The sequence below is a fragment of the Saccopteryx leptura genome, chromosome 6 (assembly GCF_036850995.1).
Source record: "Saccopteryx leptura isolate mSacLep1 chromosome 6, mSacLep1_pri_phased_curated, whole genome shotgun sequence".
NCBI classification, from domain to species: Eukaryota; Metazoa; Chordata; class Mammalia; order Chiroptera; family Emballonuridae; genus Saccopteryx; species Saccopteryx leptura.
In genome coordinates this window covers 86,109,968-86,127,328 of record NC_089508.1, presented here as the reverse complement: position 1 = coordinate 86,127,328, position 17,361 = coordinate 86,109,968, and the positions used below count along the sequence as shown (strand labels likewise).

Here is a 17,361-nt window from a genome sequence, read left to right as displayed (position 1 = left end):
CACTTAGAACTCTTTTAAAAGATCTGAAAAGTAAGTAATATTATCAGATTTGTATCTGTGTAAAATCACTCTGACAGCAATATAAAGAACAGGCTGGAGGATAGCAAGAAGAAAAAGAAGACAGGTCAGGATGCCTACGTACAAGCGGCAATCAATGGCAACCTGGCTTAAGGTAAACAGATGTGGGGAAGCAGAGAGTTAAGAGAGTATTCAGGAGGAGGAATACGCGGGGTTAAGGGAAGGGGAGGACTCAAAATGACTCCAAGGCTTTACCCTGGCAAATCCTCCAAGTCAGGAACCAGGTAGCAGGTGGGGTCATAACTTCTGCATGAAGCTATTTGCACTCATGCAATAACCAAAGCCACAAATAAGGATTAAGAATGTTGCCGAGGGCCAGAAGATTGTGCTTCCCTATTCAAAGCCAACTTTGGTTCACAATGCAACACAGTAAACCACAGCAGACCACAGGACTGCTCTCTTCACAGGCGCACCTATTTGGAGCAGGTTCTTGTCACTCCACGCAAAAACCCTGGTGCTCTACGTCTAAGAAAAAGCCTACTCCTTTTCATCCATCAGTTCAGCATCACCTCTGCTACGAAGCCTTCCTGCCAGGCAAAGGTAGACTGGGTGTTCCACCTTCCGTGAATCCATCGCGACTTTAATACAGCAAAGCTCGCACAGTAGCTTTCCTTCCACGTCTGCCTTCCCCGGAACGTAAACTCCTCAGGGCAGGAAGACCTCTTTCTCCGTCATCCCCCGCACCTAGCGTGTCCTCATCCCTCACACCCACCGGACTCGCCCAATCGTACCTGGGTCACGAACTCCGCGTTGATCTGGGACACCGTAGGGGCTACGATTTTCTTGGGCTGAGGCGGAGCCGCCATGGCAGCACTCTCCCTCCGCTCCGGTGGAAAAGAAAGGACCTTTCCAAGCAACGGTGAAATCTATGCACTTCCCCAGTGAGGCGGCTCCGGCCGCCTAAGCCCGCAAAGCAAGAACCCTCCAGGCCGAGTATCTGCAGCCTTCACCGTCCCACAAGGAACGCGTACCGCAGCCCGCACGTTCCCCCGGAAGCTGTACGGATCAGGAACGGAAGTCTATGCAGCCATCGGGTCTGACCTAGAGAGGCTAAGGCTTCGACCTCCTCCGCTTGCTCCCCCTAGTGGGAAACACCCCGAGAAAACACCCAGCGGCTGATTGAGATGTCAGTGAGGAGGCAAGTCGATTCTGTTGGGAAAGGGTTTCCCTAGATATGGTTGCTGGGAAAGGGAGAAACTTCAAAGTTGCTTTTAACCCTAAAATGGGAAATAGTGAAAATACGGACCGAAAATTCAGGGCTTGGTTTTAACTGTTTTTAAAAGACTCATGGATATATAAGTTGACATACAGTGAACTGAATATATATATATATATATATATATATATATATATATATATATGGAGTGTGTGTGTGTGTGTGTGTGTGTGTGTGTGTGTGTGTGTGTGTCAGAGACAGAGAGAGGGACAGACAGGGACAAACAGACAGGAAGGGAGAGAGATGAGAAGCATCAATTCTTCGTTGCAGCACCTTAGTTGTTCATTGATTGCTTTCTCATATGTGCCTTGAGGGGAGGGGGAGGTACAGCAGACCGAGAGACCCCTTGCTCAAGCCAGTGACCTTGGGCTTAAGCTGGTGAGCCTTGCTCAAACCAGATGAGCCCGCGCTCAAGCTGGCGACCTCGGAGTTTCGAACCTGGGTCCTTTGCGTCCCAGTCCAACGTTCTATCCACTGCACCACTGCCTGGTCAGGCTAAAGTAATGTTTGATCCGTTTTCAGTCATATATCCATGAAAGCACAACAAAATCATGATAACAAGCATATCTAATGCCCCAATGGGTGGATAGGAATGGCGATAGGGTTGGATTCGGCAATTAGACAAGCATTTGATGAAAATTAATAGTTGATATTTTTGTTGTTGTAATAAACATAAATTTTAATTCAAATTGGCTGTAAAATAAAGGAAAACTATAATTATAAATAATTAAGAGTCTAGAACAGTGGTAGTCAACCTGGTCCCTACCGCCCACTAGTGGGTGTTCCAACTTTCATGGTGGGCGGTCACAGAGCAACCAAAGTATAAATAAAAAGATAGATATAACTATAGTAAGTTGTTTTGTAAAGATTTATTCTGCCAAACAGCGAAAATCCGACATAAAGTATATACTTGGTAAGTAATTATTATTATATGCTTTAACTTGCTGTAACTCTGCTTTATAAATTTTATAAAGTAAAGTTACTTCCCTACTTTATAAATCATTATTACTGTGGAACCGGTGGGCAGTTAGAAAATTTTACTACTAACAGAGATACAAAAGTGGGCGGTAGGTATAAAAATGTGGACTACCCCTGGTCTAGAGAAAGGCTAGGCTTCAGGCAGTTTAATCAGGCTTCCAGCTCCATTTCTTTATGATTCTTTGGCTCTGCTTCCTTTTCCCATCCACCTCCATCCATACACACCCCCTCTTCTGTGTCTTGACTTCGTCACCAGACTAGCAGATGTCCTGGTATCAGATTAAAGAAAGTCTTTCTTCACTCGCTTCTTCTTCCTCAATCATTGAAATAAGTATGAGGTTTCATCTGTTCAGATCAACCTAGGTCAGTGCTCACTCCTGAGCCAATTACTCTAGCCAAGGAAATGCTGTGCATTGACTGGCTTACCCTCCCTAAATGGTCATGATAAAAAGGGAAATAGTAATATTTTTGTAGTCTTAGACTGATAATGACCCATTGCTGAAGCTGCAATTAAGGTCAGTCCTATCTGGCTGATATACAGTGAAGAGAGAAGTTGTGGTTGTGACTAACAACGCCCACTACATTGGTCATTCATAGAGCTGCTCCCAAGAGGTGGTGAGAAAAACTCTAGATAAGAGCTAAGTTAGTAATTGAAGAGGCAATGCGCAAGTAGGTGTAAAATGAATTTTCAACAACTTTGACTATAAAAGACAAAAACAAAATATGACAGTAACCAGACTAACAGGTTATGTGTTCCAACCACTATCTCTTTTTAAGCTAGGTGCAGTGGAAATCACTGATTGCCTATCAGTCCTCCCTTCTTTCCAAACACAACTTCAAATTTGACCAGTGGCCATATTATCTTCAGGCAGCCATGTACACCCAAAGGGAGGAAACTGAGCCTCAGCCCCAGCTCCAGCTAATTCTAGCGCCCTTGTCAGTGGTTGTTTCAGGAACGTGCCTGTAGAGCAGTTCTGGCAGGTGAGAGGTAAGTTTTAATGCAGGCTTCTGAGAAAGTTGTTGCTTGTTTTCATGCGAGTTTCTGGATTTCTTTCCAACCTACCTCACACTACTCTCATGAAGGAAGCATGGTCCCAATTGCAAACAAAGGGTACAAAAGACACAAAGGAAATGCCCTTGTCATTGAGAAAGGCAGAGCAGGTGAAAGGAACCAGAGTCAATTCAAGTATGTGATTTAGCTCTGCTAACTCTTGAGTTTGTCTAGTCTCTGGACATCAAGTCAGGTCAGCCAATAAAGGTCCCTATTGCTAAAGCAATAGTCAATTGTTCTTTCAGTTATATCCAAAACCATCGTCACCAAATAGGAACACATTTTCATTTCTAGGCAGAGGAAAGGAACCAATGGAAAGGGATAATCTAAAGATACCAGAAAAAAGAAGGGACTATTAATGAAGTTCTTGGGACTAGAAAGAGAGTAAGGAAAATCTAGCTTCAGAAAGTAAAGGAACATTAATATTACAGGATACATGGTGAGGAAAGGAAGGTGTAAAGATAAAAAGACTTTATTGGGGGGTGAAGAGGAGGGAAGTTTTGAGAATAATGTTGGATTGGCTTTGATCTCAACATATTAGAAAGCAAACTCATTCCAAGACTGAATGAAAGGCTCAAAGTGAAGTTAATAGATTTAAGGAGAATGTTAAGAGTTTGTAAGGATGGCTACATTCATTTCTTCCTTCATACATTCACTATACTGTATATTTGAGGATATCAAGATGTACAAGCATAATGTACAGAAATTGTTTCAAACTGCATGCTTTAAACATAAAATGATGCATTCCCTTGCTCTCCAGAAGCATGTAGTTTAGCTCAGTGGTTTTCAAAGTGTAGTCTCAACACAGCAGCAACAGCTAATCTATATAAATGCAAATCTCAGGCCCAACCAAATACTGAATCAAACTCCGAGGCTGCGGCCAGCAATTTTTTTAAAAAGATTTTATTCATTTTAGAGAGGGGAGAGAGATAGAGACAGAAGAGCAGGGGGAGGAGAAGATAGCATGAATTCCCATATGTGCCTTGACTAGGCAAGCCCAGGGTTTCAAACCAGCAACCTCAGCGTTCCAGGGTGACGCTTTATCCACTGCACCACCACAGGTCAGGCCAGCAATTTGTTCTTAACAAGCCATCTAGATCAGTGGTTTCAACCTTGGGGACTTGTGAAAATAGGAGAATTATTTTGGGGACTGCTAAGGCAGAAATCACCCTACTAAGCATTAGTGAATTCGACTAAGATTATTGGGTCTATAATCTTAACACAACATCAGGGTAGTTAACTCTTTCACAAACCAACACGAAATTTCTGATGGACCGGCTTCAGTTCACAGACTGGCAGCTGAAAAACACTGCTCTAGATTATTCTTCTGCATGCTAAAGTTTGAAAACCACGGATCAACAGTGGTAATGAATAGAGTTGAGCAAAAGGCAATGGAAGCACAGTAGATGAGTGCTGGGTAAAATCAGAGGCTTCCAGAGGAAGGAGTATTTAAGCTCAAAATTCAAAGAATGCAGTTTGCTAATGTAAATAAAAAATATTACACATTCTGTATTGCATTTAATAATACTATTGTACCACTTTTGAGCTTTTATTCTTAGTACTAATAGAATTCCTGCAGTTAGCCTTAAAACTCGAAGCCCTTTTCACTGGCAACAGGAAAAATCTCAACAAGAAAAATTAAATGTTCCTTTTCCTTGAAGCTTCTGAAAAGCAGATATTATGCATCATAAAACAGCCCTTGCAAATATTATTTGACAGAGGATTCTTTTAAGATGCCCAGACTTCTGTGGGAGCACACCTGCTCTATGAAGGATATTTTGGTCAAGATCCCCAAAGTGAAAAAGGCCTGAGGAGCCTAGAGCAAGTGATACATGCTTTAAGTCTTTATTCTTGCTTCATTCTGCTGCTCCCAGGCTAGCAGTGCAGGCGTGGGTATATACAGGGCTTACAGACAATAGTGACAGGGTACAAACATTACATCAATGTGGTGATGTCAATTTGCTGTGTTAACTAGCCCATGTCCTAAAAGGCAGTCTTCCAGGTGCCTGACCTAGAAGCGCCAAGGCTAAGTTAGCCAAATATGCACGGGAGCTGGCACCCAGGTGGGCTGCCCCGAACCAGGGAGCTAGTGCTGCTTGCAGTTTCTCATGAGAGCCCGAGTCACATGCTGGCTTCCACTATGAAGGTCCTCACAACTTCAAAGATTGTTAAAATATCTGTAATTCTAATTGGTTACCTTATGTAACATGTAAATTGAAATGTTTGCTACAAGTCAGTTTTGAACACTTGTTTTCTTTCATACAATCATGGAAGAAAAATGAATAAAATCTTGCTCAACTAAACTTCTTCTGTGAAGAGTGGTAAGTTTGTTATTCAAATTAATACTAAGTAGACAAGATGGAGGCAATAACAAGAATATATACATTGGAAATGTATATATTCTATATTAAATAATTCTATATTTCTTTAGTATAAATCTGGAGGAAGGCCAAAGCTAAGGATAAAATGTAAGCAGGCACCTCATGTGACATGCAGTGGAGTTAACATATCCTTTTGTAGGTGATGGGAGCTATCAAAGAAATGTAACATGAACAAAACAGTGAACGATTAAATATCCATGTCAAGAAGTTCAATGTAGATGAATTGGAGTGAGCTGAGAAAAGTGTTTGGTGCCCTGGCCAGATAGCTCAAGTGGTTAGAGCATCAACCCGAAGCACAGAGGTTGCAGGTTTGATTCCCAGTCAGGGCACATATGGGAACAGATTAATGTTCCTGTCTCTCTCCCCCTTCCTCACTCACTAAAATCAAAAAACAAACATTAAACATATAAAGTGTTTGTTAATCAGTACCTTGGTCCAGTACTATATGATTTTCCCTTTTTTAAAAAAAGTCCAAACTGTGTACTTTTAAACTTTATTTTAAAAATATTCTGAAATATTGAATTTTTCAAGAATCTTAGCCACCTTTTCTTCATTACATAAACATTTTGTCCTACAATTGTAGAACCTATTGCAGTACAAAACAAGAAACAAAAATTACACTAAGTCAAATTATTTCTGTAAATAATCATGCTACAACCTGAAATCACCCCAAGAAAAAATTCTTCTAATTCTCTTTCAAGATGTTTATAAAGTTTATTTTTTTCAGAAAACCAAAATAATTGATTCAACAACACTTACCATTCTGGCATGCAGCAAATCATCATTTAATACAGTTTATTTTCACTCCTATAGTTTCCACAAGAAGCTTGCAGTGATAATAAAGGTAAGTAAGTACTTTGTTACAGGTACTTCAAATAGCACTATGGTACATCTTAGACAAAATTTTTACAACATCCCAACTTTCAATATGAAACAGCTTAAAAAGGCATGGGCCAAAAACATATAGTACTCACTTAGGCAAACAAAGTCTAATAATCATACAAGCACAAAACTGTCAAGGACTCTGCCTGTTCTGGTTAGGAAAGGAGTAGGAGACATTTACTTCAGATAAAATTATATTAGTAGCCTAGAAAAATCCCAAAATACGTAATTGCAGACAAATTAAAGGGAGAAAACCCTGACCTTTAGTCTTAGGAAATAATGTAGTTACTACTTGCTTTAATGCAGGGGTCCCCAAACTACAGTGCCCGCTGGCAGCATGCAGCCACCTGAGGACATTTATCCGGCCCCCACCGCACTTCTGGAAGGGGCACCTCTTTCATTGGTGGTCAGTGAGAGGAGCACATTGACCATCTCCTTAGCCAAAAGCAGGCCCATAGTTCCCATTGAAATACTGGTCAGTTTGTTGATTTAAATTTACTTGTTCTTTATTTTAAATATTGTATTTGTTCCCATTTTGTTTTTTTACTTTAAAATAAGATATGTGCAGTGTGCATAGGGATTTGTTCAGTTTTTTTTATAGTCCGGCCCTCCAATGGTCTGAGGGACAGTGAACTGGCCCCCTGTGTAAAAACTTTGGGGACTCCTGCTTTTAATGTAATAGATGTGTTCTTGAAAAGTGTTGCCTAAAGTAAATTCTATAAACCATCTTGCTTGCACTGGAGGAATGTATCTTGAGTAAACCTAAAAGAACTTATTACTCAAAACATGATTCTCCTGCACGTTTGTATATCATTGGGCATTTTATCTGCGCTGTTGTCTCATTCCTGTAAATTAAACTCGTTTCTCAAAATTCACTTGTAAAACAGGCAAGCAAACCAACTCTCCCCACCCTTCTTACTCACAATTCGTGGAATTCGTTCTAAATTCACAATTGTTAATGTATCTGTTCTCAGTAGAGGGCTTGTCTCTGTATTCATGTGTACTAGGATAAATGCTGTTCTTTTCACCTTAGCAAGATAATCAGGGGGGTTTTTTTATTGCTAGGAAATGCTATTCTTAAAAAGACTTTATTTTAAAAAAGGGGCAAATATGAAGGGCATAGTTCACAAAACATCACAGTACTGTTTAAAAGAATGACACCCTCAATTCTATAAGCTTCTTATTCCTTTACAAGAACGATTACCTTACTAATTAAAATAACAATTTAATAAGGACCAAACTTTAGCAACAGAATCTTGTAAAAAAAAGTAAGAGTAAAAACTGTAAATGGACCTAGTCATCGCATCAAACTTAACAGAGTAGATTTAGTTAACTCATAGGACCACTCAATTAAAGAAGCATTAAAATAAAATTTTACTAAAGTAAATGTAAAAATCAACTACTGCAGTCAACCAGTAACAAGCAAATAGATGAATTACATTTATCCCTCTGAAAAGATAACACTGAATCCTTATCATCAAAAAAATTATGGCACTTGCATAATATTCCTAATCAATCATGTAAAGGTGCGGAGGAGGTGTACCCAGCCTCTCTCCTACTTTTAAGTTATTTTGGGGAAAAACAACAGCAGGCTGGGCAAAATGTGATTCTAATCACCTGTGAAAAATGAGGTGAAGCTACCAGAGTCCTAAGACTAAACAGCTTGAAAAAGATTAGGGAAAACAAGGCTGATTTTCTCATCTATTTTCACTTGTATTGCCTTTATATTTTTTGAACTTACAAGAAAAAAAGTTTTGCAATGGAACTTGAGCCACAGGTGTACAAAACTGTGTTTTCATGTGAAATGTAAAATAAATTCAATATAGTAGAGCCATTTGCTGCAGCCAAAAACCAATTTTTGACTCTGTTTCTGACTATATCAAAAGGAGATGGCATATCTCAAGGATTAATTCCTTTAAAAATAAATGGAGCTGAACTGTTTATACTGCATCATGGATTTATAACACTTCTAATACAAAGTATATGTTCCAATAAAGTAGATGCTTACTTTATGGCAATGGAATCATGTTCTTCCCTCTAAAAACATGGCTGTCCTAAAACATTGTATTAATTTTCTGTTTCTTACCTTACTCTGCAGGACAAGCAACAGCCTATAAAATCATTCAACTTAATGTAGGCCTTCTGATAAAAAGATGTTTTAAATGGTACAGGCTTTAAGAACAGATCACCAGAGAAACCACAAATGTGTTAGTGGGTCTGTCAGTTACAGAACTGAATTTAAGACAACCGCTTTTTCTTGTGGTTGTTCCTTAAAGTGAGTAAGTTGATGTCTCTTCCAGTGAGGGGCCTGTCTGAATGTTTTGCCACAAACTGAGCATTCAAATGGCTTCTGCCCTGCATGAATTAGATAGTGTCTTTCCAGTTTAGATGGAGATCTAAAACTTTTAGAACAAACACTGCACTGGTAAAGAAGGCCATCATTCCTCTCAGTATGTCTTGAATAACTATGATGACTATGATGGCTCTGCTCTGATTGCAGAAATGCACTGTAGAGATAAGGCTGCCTGTTCCTACAGTGGGTACCAGGAATGAAATCCTCTGATTCTGTCTTAACATTTATTTCTGATATTTTATCTGATTCGGAGACCTCACATTTTTGAAAACCAAGAGTCTGGCATTGTTGGGAAGCACTATAGTTAACATCACCCGGATGAATGAAAAGTTTGCTCAAATTGTCAAATTCTACTTGGCAAAGATTTCTTCTATACGGAATCTTTTCAATATGAGTTAATTTATGTCTTTTTAAGTGAGCTGACTGTCTAAAAGATTTCCCACAAACATTACAGCCAAAAGGTCTCTGTCCAGTATGAATTAAATAGTGTCTTTGTAGTTTGGAAATAGAAGGAAATACTTTCTCACATTTGTCACAAGGACACATCTTATGTCTTGTATGCATGTTTTCACTTGGAACTGAAAAACCATACTGAAGCAATTCATAGTTATCAAAGAATTCCTCACCTGAAGAACCATAGATTGATATGTCTTTATTATTCGCTGTATTATCCATAGTGAACATGTTTTCTGTTGTAAGGATACCTTTCAAGTTTTTCCCCATATTTTGGCTCTGTAAGTGCTTTTGCCAAGAATATGGGAAAGACAATGTTTTCTTCTTTTTATTGCCAACTGTCTTATATGTTCCGTGTGTGCCAAGAGAACCCTCAAATCTTCCATGGGTTTGTTCAAGGCTCTGCTCACCAGAAATAAGATCACAATTTTTCAAGAAACCATTTCTAAATACTTTTTTCTCAGATCTAAAATTATCTAATTTCTTACTCCCGACACGTTTATGCTTTGCCAAGATTTTTTTAACAATGGTTTTATAGTTGAGGTTTCTTTTAAAACTGCTTGGAATTCTGCTACTTCTGGCAGGAAAACACTTGTGTCCATTGAAAATATGCTCTGATTCAAAACACTCTTCACACTCTGGACATTGAAAAGGAACGATATAAATAGAGTGGACATCAAGCTGATTATTCTCCTCGGATTCGCCTGTATCACCACTTTCAAAACCATCCTGCTTTACATTTAATTTATTAGACAGAGGGCATGATTCCGGACTCTTCGCTTTTAATGAAAGAGTCTGAAAAGTCTTATTCCTGGTATGTATTTGTTTATGCTTCAGAAGTTTGCTTTGAATCTTAAATCCTTTTTGACAGAAACAACACTGAAAAGGTCTTTCTTCTGAATGTGTGAGTTGGTGGATTTTTAAATGAGTTGACTGTCGAAAAGATTTACTGCACAGGGCACATTTAAAAGGCTTCTGACCAGTGTGAATAAGTACATGCCTATCGAGTTTTGATTGTGATGGAAACATCTTGCTGCAGATTGCACATGTGTGAATATTCTTTCTTTTCTTTATAGGGCTGTAGGCAGGATCAGACTTACTACACGGGTGTAATGCCCATCTCTCATCTGTGGAAAAAGTACGATGCATTCCATACACTGGCTTTTCCTGCTTGGCCTCGAACAACCTTTTGGCCTGTTTAGTATCATTCTGGTAGGTTTCATTGTGAAGGTGTTGGTGCTTCATAAACGTCTTCAGATTTTTGAAATGGCGTTGACAAATATTACACTTAAAAGGCAGATTATGAGTTAGTTGATGTCTCTCCAGATGAACTAGTTGCCTAAAGGTTTTATGACACACATCACATTCAAATGGCTTCTGACCAGTATGAATGAGATAATGCCTAGCTAATTTTGATGGTGTTTCAAAGTGCTTGAAACAAATATTGCAAATATATGGCCTGTTTCTAGGTATTTTGTTGGCTACCAAACACTGTTCAATCTTTAGTGTTTTAAAATTGTTTTCAGCCATCATTTTCTTCAGTGATATATTCTGATGAGCTCCATAGTACACTTAATCTCCACAGATGTCTAAAAATTAAAAATAAAAATATATTAATTTAAAAATTATTTATCCATATGAAAAAAAGTAATTAAAATTATCCTTTGGCTAAAGCTATTAAGAACAAGGAGGAGATTTAGACTTTTCTTGTGTATAAAAGTTAATAACCATTTTGGTGACTACTTTAGAAACATAAAACTAATTTCACACATATAGAGAAATGATGACTCTTTAAAAGAAAGTAAAAAACCCATATAATTTTAAGCTATATTTCTAATTAAGAGGATACGGAATTCAATTTTTTAACATTAAATAGATAGACTTTTTAATCACAATTTTCCTAGTTCACTAAATAGATCTGTCAATATTTAGTTTTTTTGGCATTTTTAAAAATTTGGGCTTGAAAGGTAAACCGTATAATAATTAAAATATAATATTCAAATAAGATGTATTTGTATACAATTATAGCATATATGGACATGTTTTGAAAATGGAATGCTTCATTTACCAAAGTTAGGTTTCTTAGCCACATCATAACACTATGTACTCTCAATTACTTCTTCTCTGGACAATAAAAGACAACATGGACAACTGGGAGAAAATGTCCAGAAAACCAGGGCTCTAGAAATCTTGGATTTGCCACCACATGATCTTGGTGGCTGGAAGAGAGAAATACAGATACTTATCTCTAAAACAGGAAAAATGTCTCCTGTTGCATCTGAATGTGTTGGGAAACTGAAGTTATATTAGTATTAAGGTATTATTTAGCTCAGCACTGATCATATTTTAAAACTTTATCCTTACCTACTTAATACCATTTCTAGGATTTCTAACTGAAAGATAAACATACTAACTCAATTTAAATTTATTTTCATTTCTCCTTTAACTTTGTTATAGAATTTCTAAAAGACAAGTACAGAGGCAATGAAGTCCACAAACTGGCCACACACACACAGACACACACACACACACACACACACACACACACACACACATACATCTATCATTAAGTAATTGAAAGTTGAAGTGTGGTTCATTTTTAGGCAATATAATAAAATAATCATTTTGTTTTCAGAGTTAATATAAAGATAAGATGTTTTCCTCTTACATACCTCTGTAGGACTCATAAAAAGGCACTTTCATAAGCATCTCACACCCTATCTTCCCTTCTTTTATAAGAGAAGCCAATTTTCTTCTCACTCTTCTTCTACTACTGCATTCCCCTTAAATAAGAGAGTCAAGAGATTAAAAAACAAAACAAAAACCTGATGTCGCTCTCTCATTCTAATGTATCTTCCAGTTAAGATCAGAAAGTTGACAAGTTTATCAGAATCTCAGGGTTCTTTTGTCAGTTAATTTAGTTAACATCGAACATATATGCTACTTGTTGTTTACTGTCCTCTCCTAGAAGACATCTTAAACACAAAATCACAAACATGACCACATTGTGGTCCTCTTCAGCAATCTGAATCAGAAACAAACAAAAAATCATAACTCGTTCACTGAGCAAATATCTTCTATTAGCTGCTTCATCATGTTTTTCAAGCTACAGGTCACTACCCATTAATGGAATGTGAAATCAATTTAGTGGGTCATACTCAGTAATTTTGTTTAATAAGAGAGTTGAAAATATCAGATTGAATAACACAGCAATTTTTAACCAGTGTGCCACAAGTATTAAAACGTGCAATACATGACTATTTAGTCAGAGGCACTGATCACTTTTCCCTTAGACTGTCAAGTAAAAAAATGATAACAGCTAATACAACAATAGCTGTCCAATGTGAATGAATCATAATTACATCTATTTTTTTGTCAGATTGTCAAAAAGTATATTTTCTGGTGTGCCGCAGAGTTTTAGTAATTAGTTTATTATGTATGTCATGAGATGAAAAAGGTTGAAAATCACTGGCATAACACATAGCAAGATAAATAGTGTTTTGTGAAACTTCTGTCAGAAGAGGTAAAAAATGTTTGTGAAAACTGTTCCAGGCATATTTCTTCACATAAAACTAGACAGAGGAAGCCACAACAAAGCAGTCACTTTATTTAAAGTGGCTAAGTAATCTATTAAGTAAGGTGAGACAGGAAAACAACAGTGTCTGCTTTTGTTCAACTGGCCCATATAATCCCAAAATATTAATTAAAAAATCTAATTAGCCTGACCAGGCAGTGGCACACAGTGGATAGAGCATTGCCCTGGGATGCTGAGGACCCAGGTTTAAAACCCTGAAGCTGCCGGCTTGAGTGTGGGCTCACAAGCTTGAATGCAAGATCATGAGCTTGAACATGGGATCCCTGACATGACCCCATAGTCACTGACCCAAAGGTCGCTGGCTTGAGCAAGGGGTCACTAGCTCAGCCAAAAACCCCCAGTCATGGACGTATGAGGAAACAATCAATGACCAACTAAAATGCCACAACAAGTTGATGTTTCTCATTTCTCTCCCTTCCTGTCTATCTTTCCCTGCCTGTTCCTCTCTCTCTCACTAAAAAAGTAAATAAAATTAAAAAATGTAATTAAAAGACAAATGAAATATGTCACAGAAATTTATGCAAAATAAGATAATCTGGGCCTTGGCTGGTTGGCTAACTGGTAGAGTGACCACTGGTATGTGGATGCCCCGGGTTCGATTCCTGGTAAGGGTACACAGGAGAAGCAACCATCTGCTTCTCCACCTCTCTTTCTTCTCTCTCTTATACTCCTGCAGATATGGCTCCATTGGTTTGAATGAGGGAGTTGGCCTCTGGCTCAGGTGCTAAAAATAGCTTTGTTGCCCAATGGCTCCAGATGGGCAGAGCAGATCCAGTAGAGGGGGAGCCCCATCAGGGTGCATTCAAAAGTCTGTCTCTGTCTCCCCTCCTCTTGCTTAAAAAAATAATAATAATCTGCCTGCAAGCTACTATATTAATTTATAAAATGTTCAGATATCCATGGAAGTAACAATCAGCTGTTGGTGCTATTAATATGCACTTTCATGACACCGAATTAGAGAAATTACAGGTGAACGAATCCCTAAATATGCTAACACAGCAACAGTTATGAGGATTAAAATTGTCATGAATTCAGTGAACTGCCAAGTTGGCACTTTACTTAATTTCTGTCAAGCAATTAGGGGTCAACATATTTAAATCAGCTTAAATGAAAAAAATAATAAAGCCTTTGTTCACTTAACGGGGACAGTGAGGAAAAGAGGCTAAAAGAAATAGCACTGGCCCCCAGTGGTTAATTAAACAGAACTACACTAGGTAAGGGTCAGGTAGACACAGTGCTCACAATCATCTTACTGCAGAGGAGGCCCAAATAAAAGGCTTCTGTCTCTTTATGGACTGTGGGCTAGCCCAGGAAGGAAGGTGGAAAGGTCCTGAATCAAAATGAATAAAGGTGCATCAGTTAAGTCTGTCCCCTCCCAATAAGGTTTTGGTTAGAGGTGGTTGGGAAGTGACTCAGCCAAGGTGCTCAGAATGGAGAGAGGTACCTGAGCAAGGAATGCAGTCTCGTATGAGCACAGTTTAGGAGGAGGAAAGGGTTGAGTGCCTACGTGCATCAGTCTCTAGAAAACTACAGTGCACTGACCACGCACAGTCAGGTGTGGGAAGGGCAGCTCCCTACCTCCCCTATCCAGGCCAGCCAGGCAAAGCCTCGCAGTTGTCTACAGGTGGGTCTGAAAAACACAGAAAGGATTTTGGCCAGGAGCTGGACTCCTCAATTTCTCTTGTACAGTTCTCCTTCTCTTTGATAGTGTCTATGAAACACACTAAAAAATAAAAATTTAAAAAATCCCACACTAGAACTACAAAGAACTATCCTTGAACTATAACAGAAATTGACTGCCTACAGCTCCTGTGCCAAAGTCTATGGGTGATATCGACCACTAAAATTAAGACTGGATACTATTGTCGCTGGCCTCCACATCATGTGGGAAAACACTTACTGGGAGCCCTATATTGTCAGCGCTATTGGTGGCAAGCAGTGATCTCATCTCCTATTTATAGTGACAGCTCAGGGATCCCCATCGCTCCAAGTGCAGTCCCCACGTATTTTATACAGGGTACGTATTAATTTGATAGAAGTATAAAACCTGCTTCAACTGATTCTTTGTGCTTTCAATTGACTGTTTAGGTAACATTTTTAAAAAGCAACACTCCCAACTGTGTAATTTTTCTTATGTTAAACTGAAAATAAAGATAAACTAGTAAACCTCAACGGTTCAATCTAAAAACTATCCTGACAACAGCATGGCACACATTCTGTTAAAAGACTGTAAAAACTGGTCTCAAAAAACTCCCAAGTTGCTTCAAGGCTGAAAGCCTCTTCTTGGTTTTCTAGCTTTAACTAACACCATTAAAACGAAGTGAAGGTATCCAAAGTCAGTGAAAAAGAAACCAAAGACCCGAGAGAAACGCAGACAACTTTCAGTAGGAAAATAATCTCTGGTGACACCCCACCCACCACAGCCTTTACCAATGTCTAGTTCCTGTACCCCCACACCCCCGGCCCACTCTCTTGGCCTCGAACCTCCCCTCTCCCTCCCAGAGGGGCTGCCCTGGACAGAGGGTCCGAACTCGGGCTCTCGCCCTAAGCGCCCACAACCACTCAGCACCTAGGGGTCGCCGAGTCCAGAGATGTAAAATCCCCAGCAGGAAAGGAAAGGGTGGACACAGCTTTGGCCGCAGCTAGGGAAAATGTGCCGTATTTGACACGACCCGTCACAGCAAAGGGAAAGCATTCTTTCGGGGCCTTCCTCTCATCAATTCCCACTCCCCGTGAGACGCAGTCCAGACTCGGGGAAGTGGGAAAGGAAAAGGAACTGAGGTCGTGGCGCCCCCGTTCAGGGTCTCGGAGCACCTTGGCGGGATTAAGAGAGGCCCGACACTTCCCGGGGCTCGCTCCACCTGACATCAGGGTTCCTGAAGTCCTGGGCACGCACCTGCAGCTGGTACGGATCCGGCCGCCGCACATCTCAGGGCCCGGGCGCCGCGAACGCAGCAAACGCAGCAAACGCACGTTCAAGGCAGCAAGCGCAGGTCCGCAAAGGCCGGCGCGCCGAGGGGCTGAGCGCGCAGGCGCGGCACTCGGGAGCGCCCCGGGACGCGGTCCGGCTGGAAACAGGCTCCCCTTACCCTAGGGCCGCTAGGGCCGCTGTCACGTCGGCGCGGCCCGGGAATCTCGTGGGGGAGAGGATGCTCACAGAGAGGCGCATCCCCAACCCCAGCGCCACTCACCTCGCACCACGTTTTCGGGACTTTCTGTGCTAGCACTGCCCTCAGCGCTCTGCCCATTGTCAGATACGGCGTATGGGTTAGAGATCTGGGCTTTGTGTAAGACATAACTGGGTTCCGGTCCTGGTTCTGCCTCTGGCCTGCCAGCTGCGCACCGCGTTGTATTCTTTGAGCCGGATTCATTCACGTGCCCAGCGTCTCAGTTCCTCCAGATTGCTCTGACAATTAGATAAAATTGAAGTGCTCACATAATGGCTAGTGCATAGTAAGCCTCAAATAGTTATTACTATTTATTAGTTACTGTTTTTATGGTAAATACAACTTTATGAAGTGATAGAATCCCATTTTAAAATGCGGCAAATGAGACCCAGACATTCAGGAATTTAACATCACACAGGTAACAAACGATGGAGGTGGTATTTGAACACAGGGAGTCTAATACCAGAGCGGCACTTATAATTCATGACTGCTTCCCAAATTATAGATACACCTACATTTTGTGTAGACAATTAAGGGTTAAATGTGTAGTACAGCCACAGACTAGGGTGGCACATTATTACTGAATAAAATGCTTACATATCTACTGAGGATTTTAACTACAGAAGACATTAGAAAAGAATTTATTGTGGATTTTCGCAAGTTCTGATTTTAACTGTTTCTGCTTGATAGATGAGCAAATGAGAACAAGTAACAAACACTTTTTTTTTTTTACTGTAACATTTTGCATTACTTTTAACGGACCACTGACAACAAAAAAATGTTAATTCTTTGTTAAAAAGGGAGATGTTGGACCAATAAAAAGTAAGTCTCCACTTTTGCTGTGGTAGCATGGGGAAATGGCTAATGGAAAAGGAGCTTATCTTTCTCATGTAGCAACCTTGGAGGAATCATGCTTAAAAAAGGTTGAAGCCCCAACTTCCAACAGAAGCAAATATGGAGAGAAGAAGAGGAAAGCTTTAGGTACCCTGAGTCCTAATCTCAGGGTGGGAATTCTGTTTGTTCAAATAACCCTTGAAAACTTGCTTTATTCTGAAGCTTCTCCTGGGAGCTCAGCTCAGCCAAACCATGCAAACAATTGCATCCATCACCAGCCACATAAATTCTTAGGAGAGATATGCAGACCGTGAGAGACTCTTACCTGATGTTGGAGACTAATGGCGGGTACATTACCTGCAAAATAAAGAGG

At 39.9% G+C, this 17,361-nt stretch overlaps 2 protein-coding genes across 4 annotated transcripts in view; both read right to left on the bottom strand.

Moving 5' to 3' along the window:
• The window catches only part of AQR (aquarius intron-binding spliceosomal factor), a 104,844-nt gene extending 103,781 nt beyond the window's left edge, over window positions 1-1,063 (bottom strand). Inside the window, exon 1 of the mRNA XM_066388467.1 lies at window positions 810-1,063. Within this exon, the coding sequence (XP_066244564.1) occupies window positions 810-884 (75 nt within the window). The 5' untranslated portion in view covers window positions 885-1,063. The remainder of the gene's footprint in view (window positions 1-809) is intronic.
• A 5,188-nt stretch (window positions 1,064-6,251) lies between these two features.
• ZNF770 (zinc finger protein 770) lies at window positions 6,252-16,026 on the bottom strand. Of its 3 annotated transcripts, none has more exons than XM_066341595.1 (3): window positions 15,884-16,026; window positions 12,065-12,175; window positions 6,252-10,981 (listed from the first exon to the last, which is right to left on the bottom strand). In XM_066341595.1, the coding sequence occupies exon 3, from the start codon at window positions 10,923-10,925 to the stop codon at window positions 8,811-8,813; it is 2,115 nt and encodes a 704-aa protein (XP_066197692.1). In that variant the 5' UTR covers window positions 10,926-10,981; window positions 12,065-12,175; window positions 15,884-16,026; the 3' UTR covers window positions 6,252-8,810. The 3 variants fall into 3 exon arrangements, with proteins under 3 accessions (XP_066197692.1, XP_066197693.1, XP_066197694.1); XM_066341596.1 differs by having other exon boundaries at window positions 15,802-15,990; XM_066341597.1 differs by lacking the exon at window positions 12,065-12,175 and having other exon boundaries at window positions 15,884-15,997.
• Window positions 16,027-17,361: the final 1,335 nt, after the last annotated feature.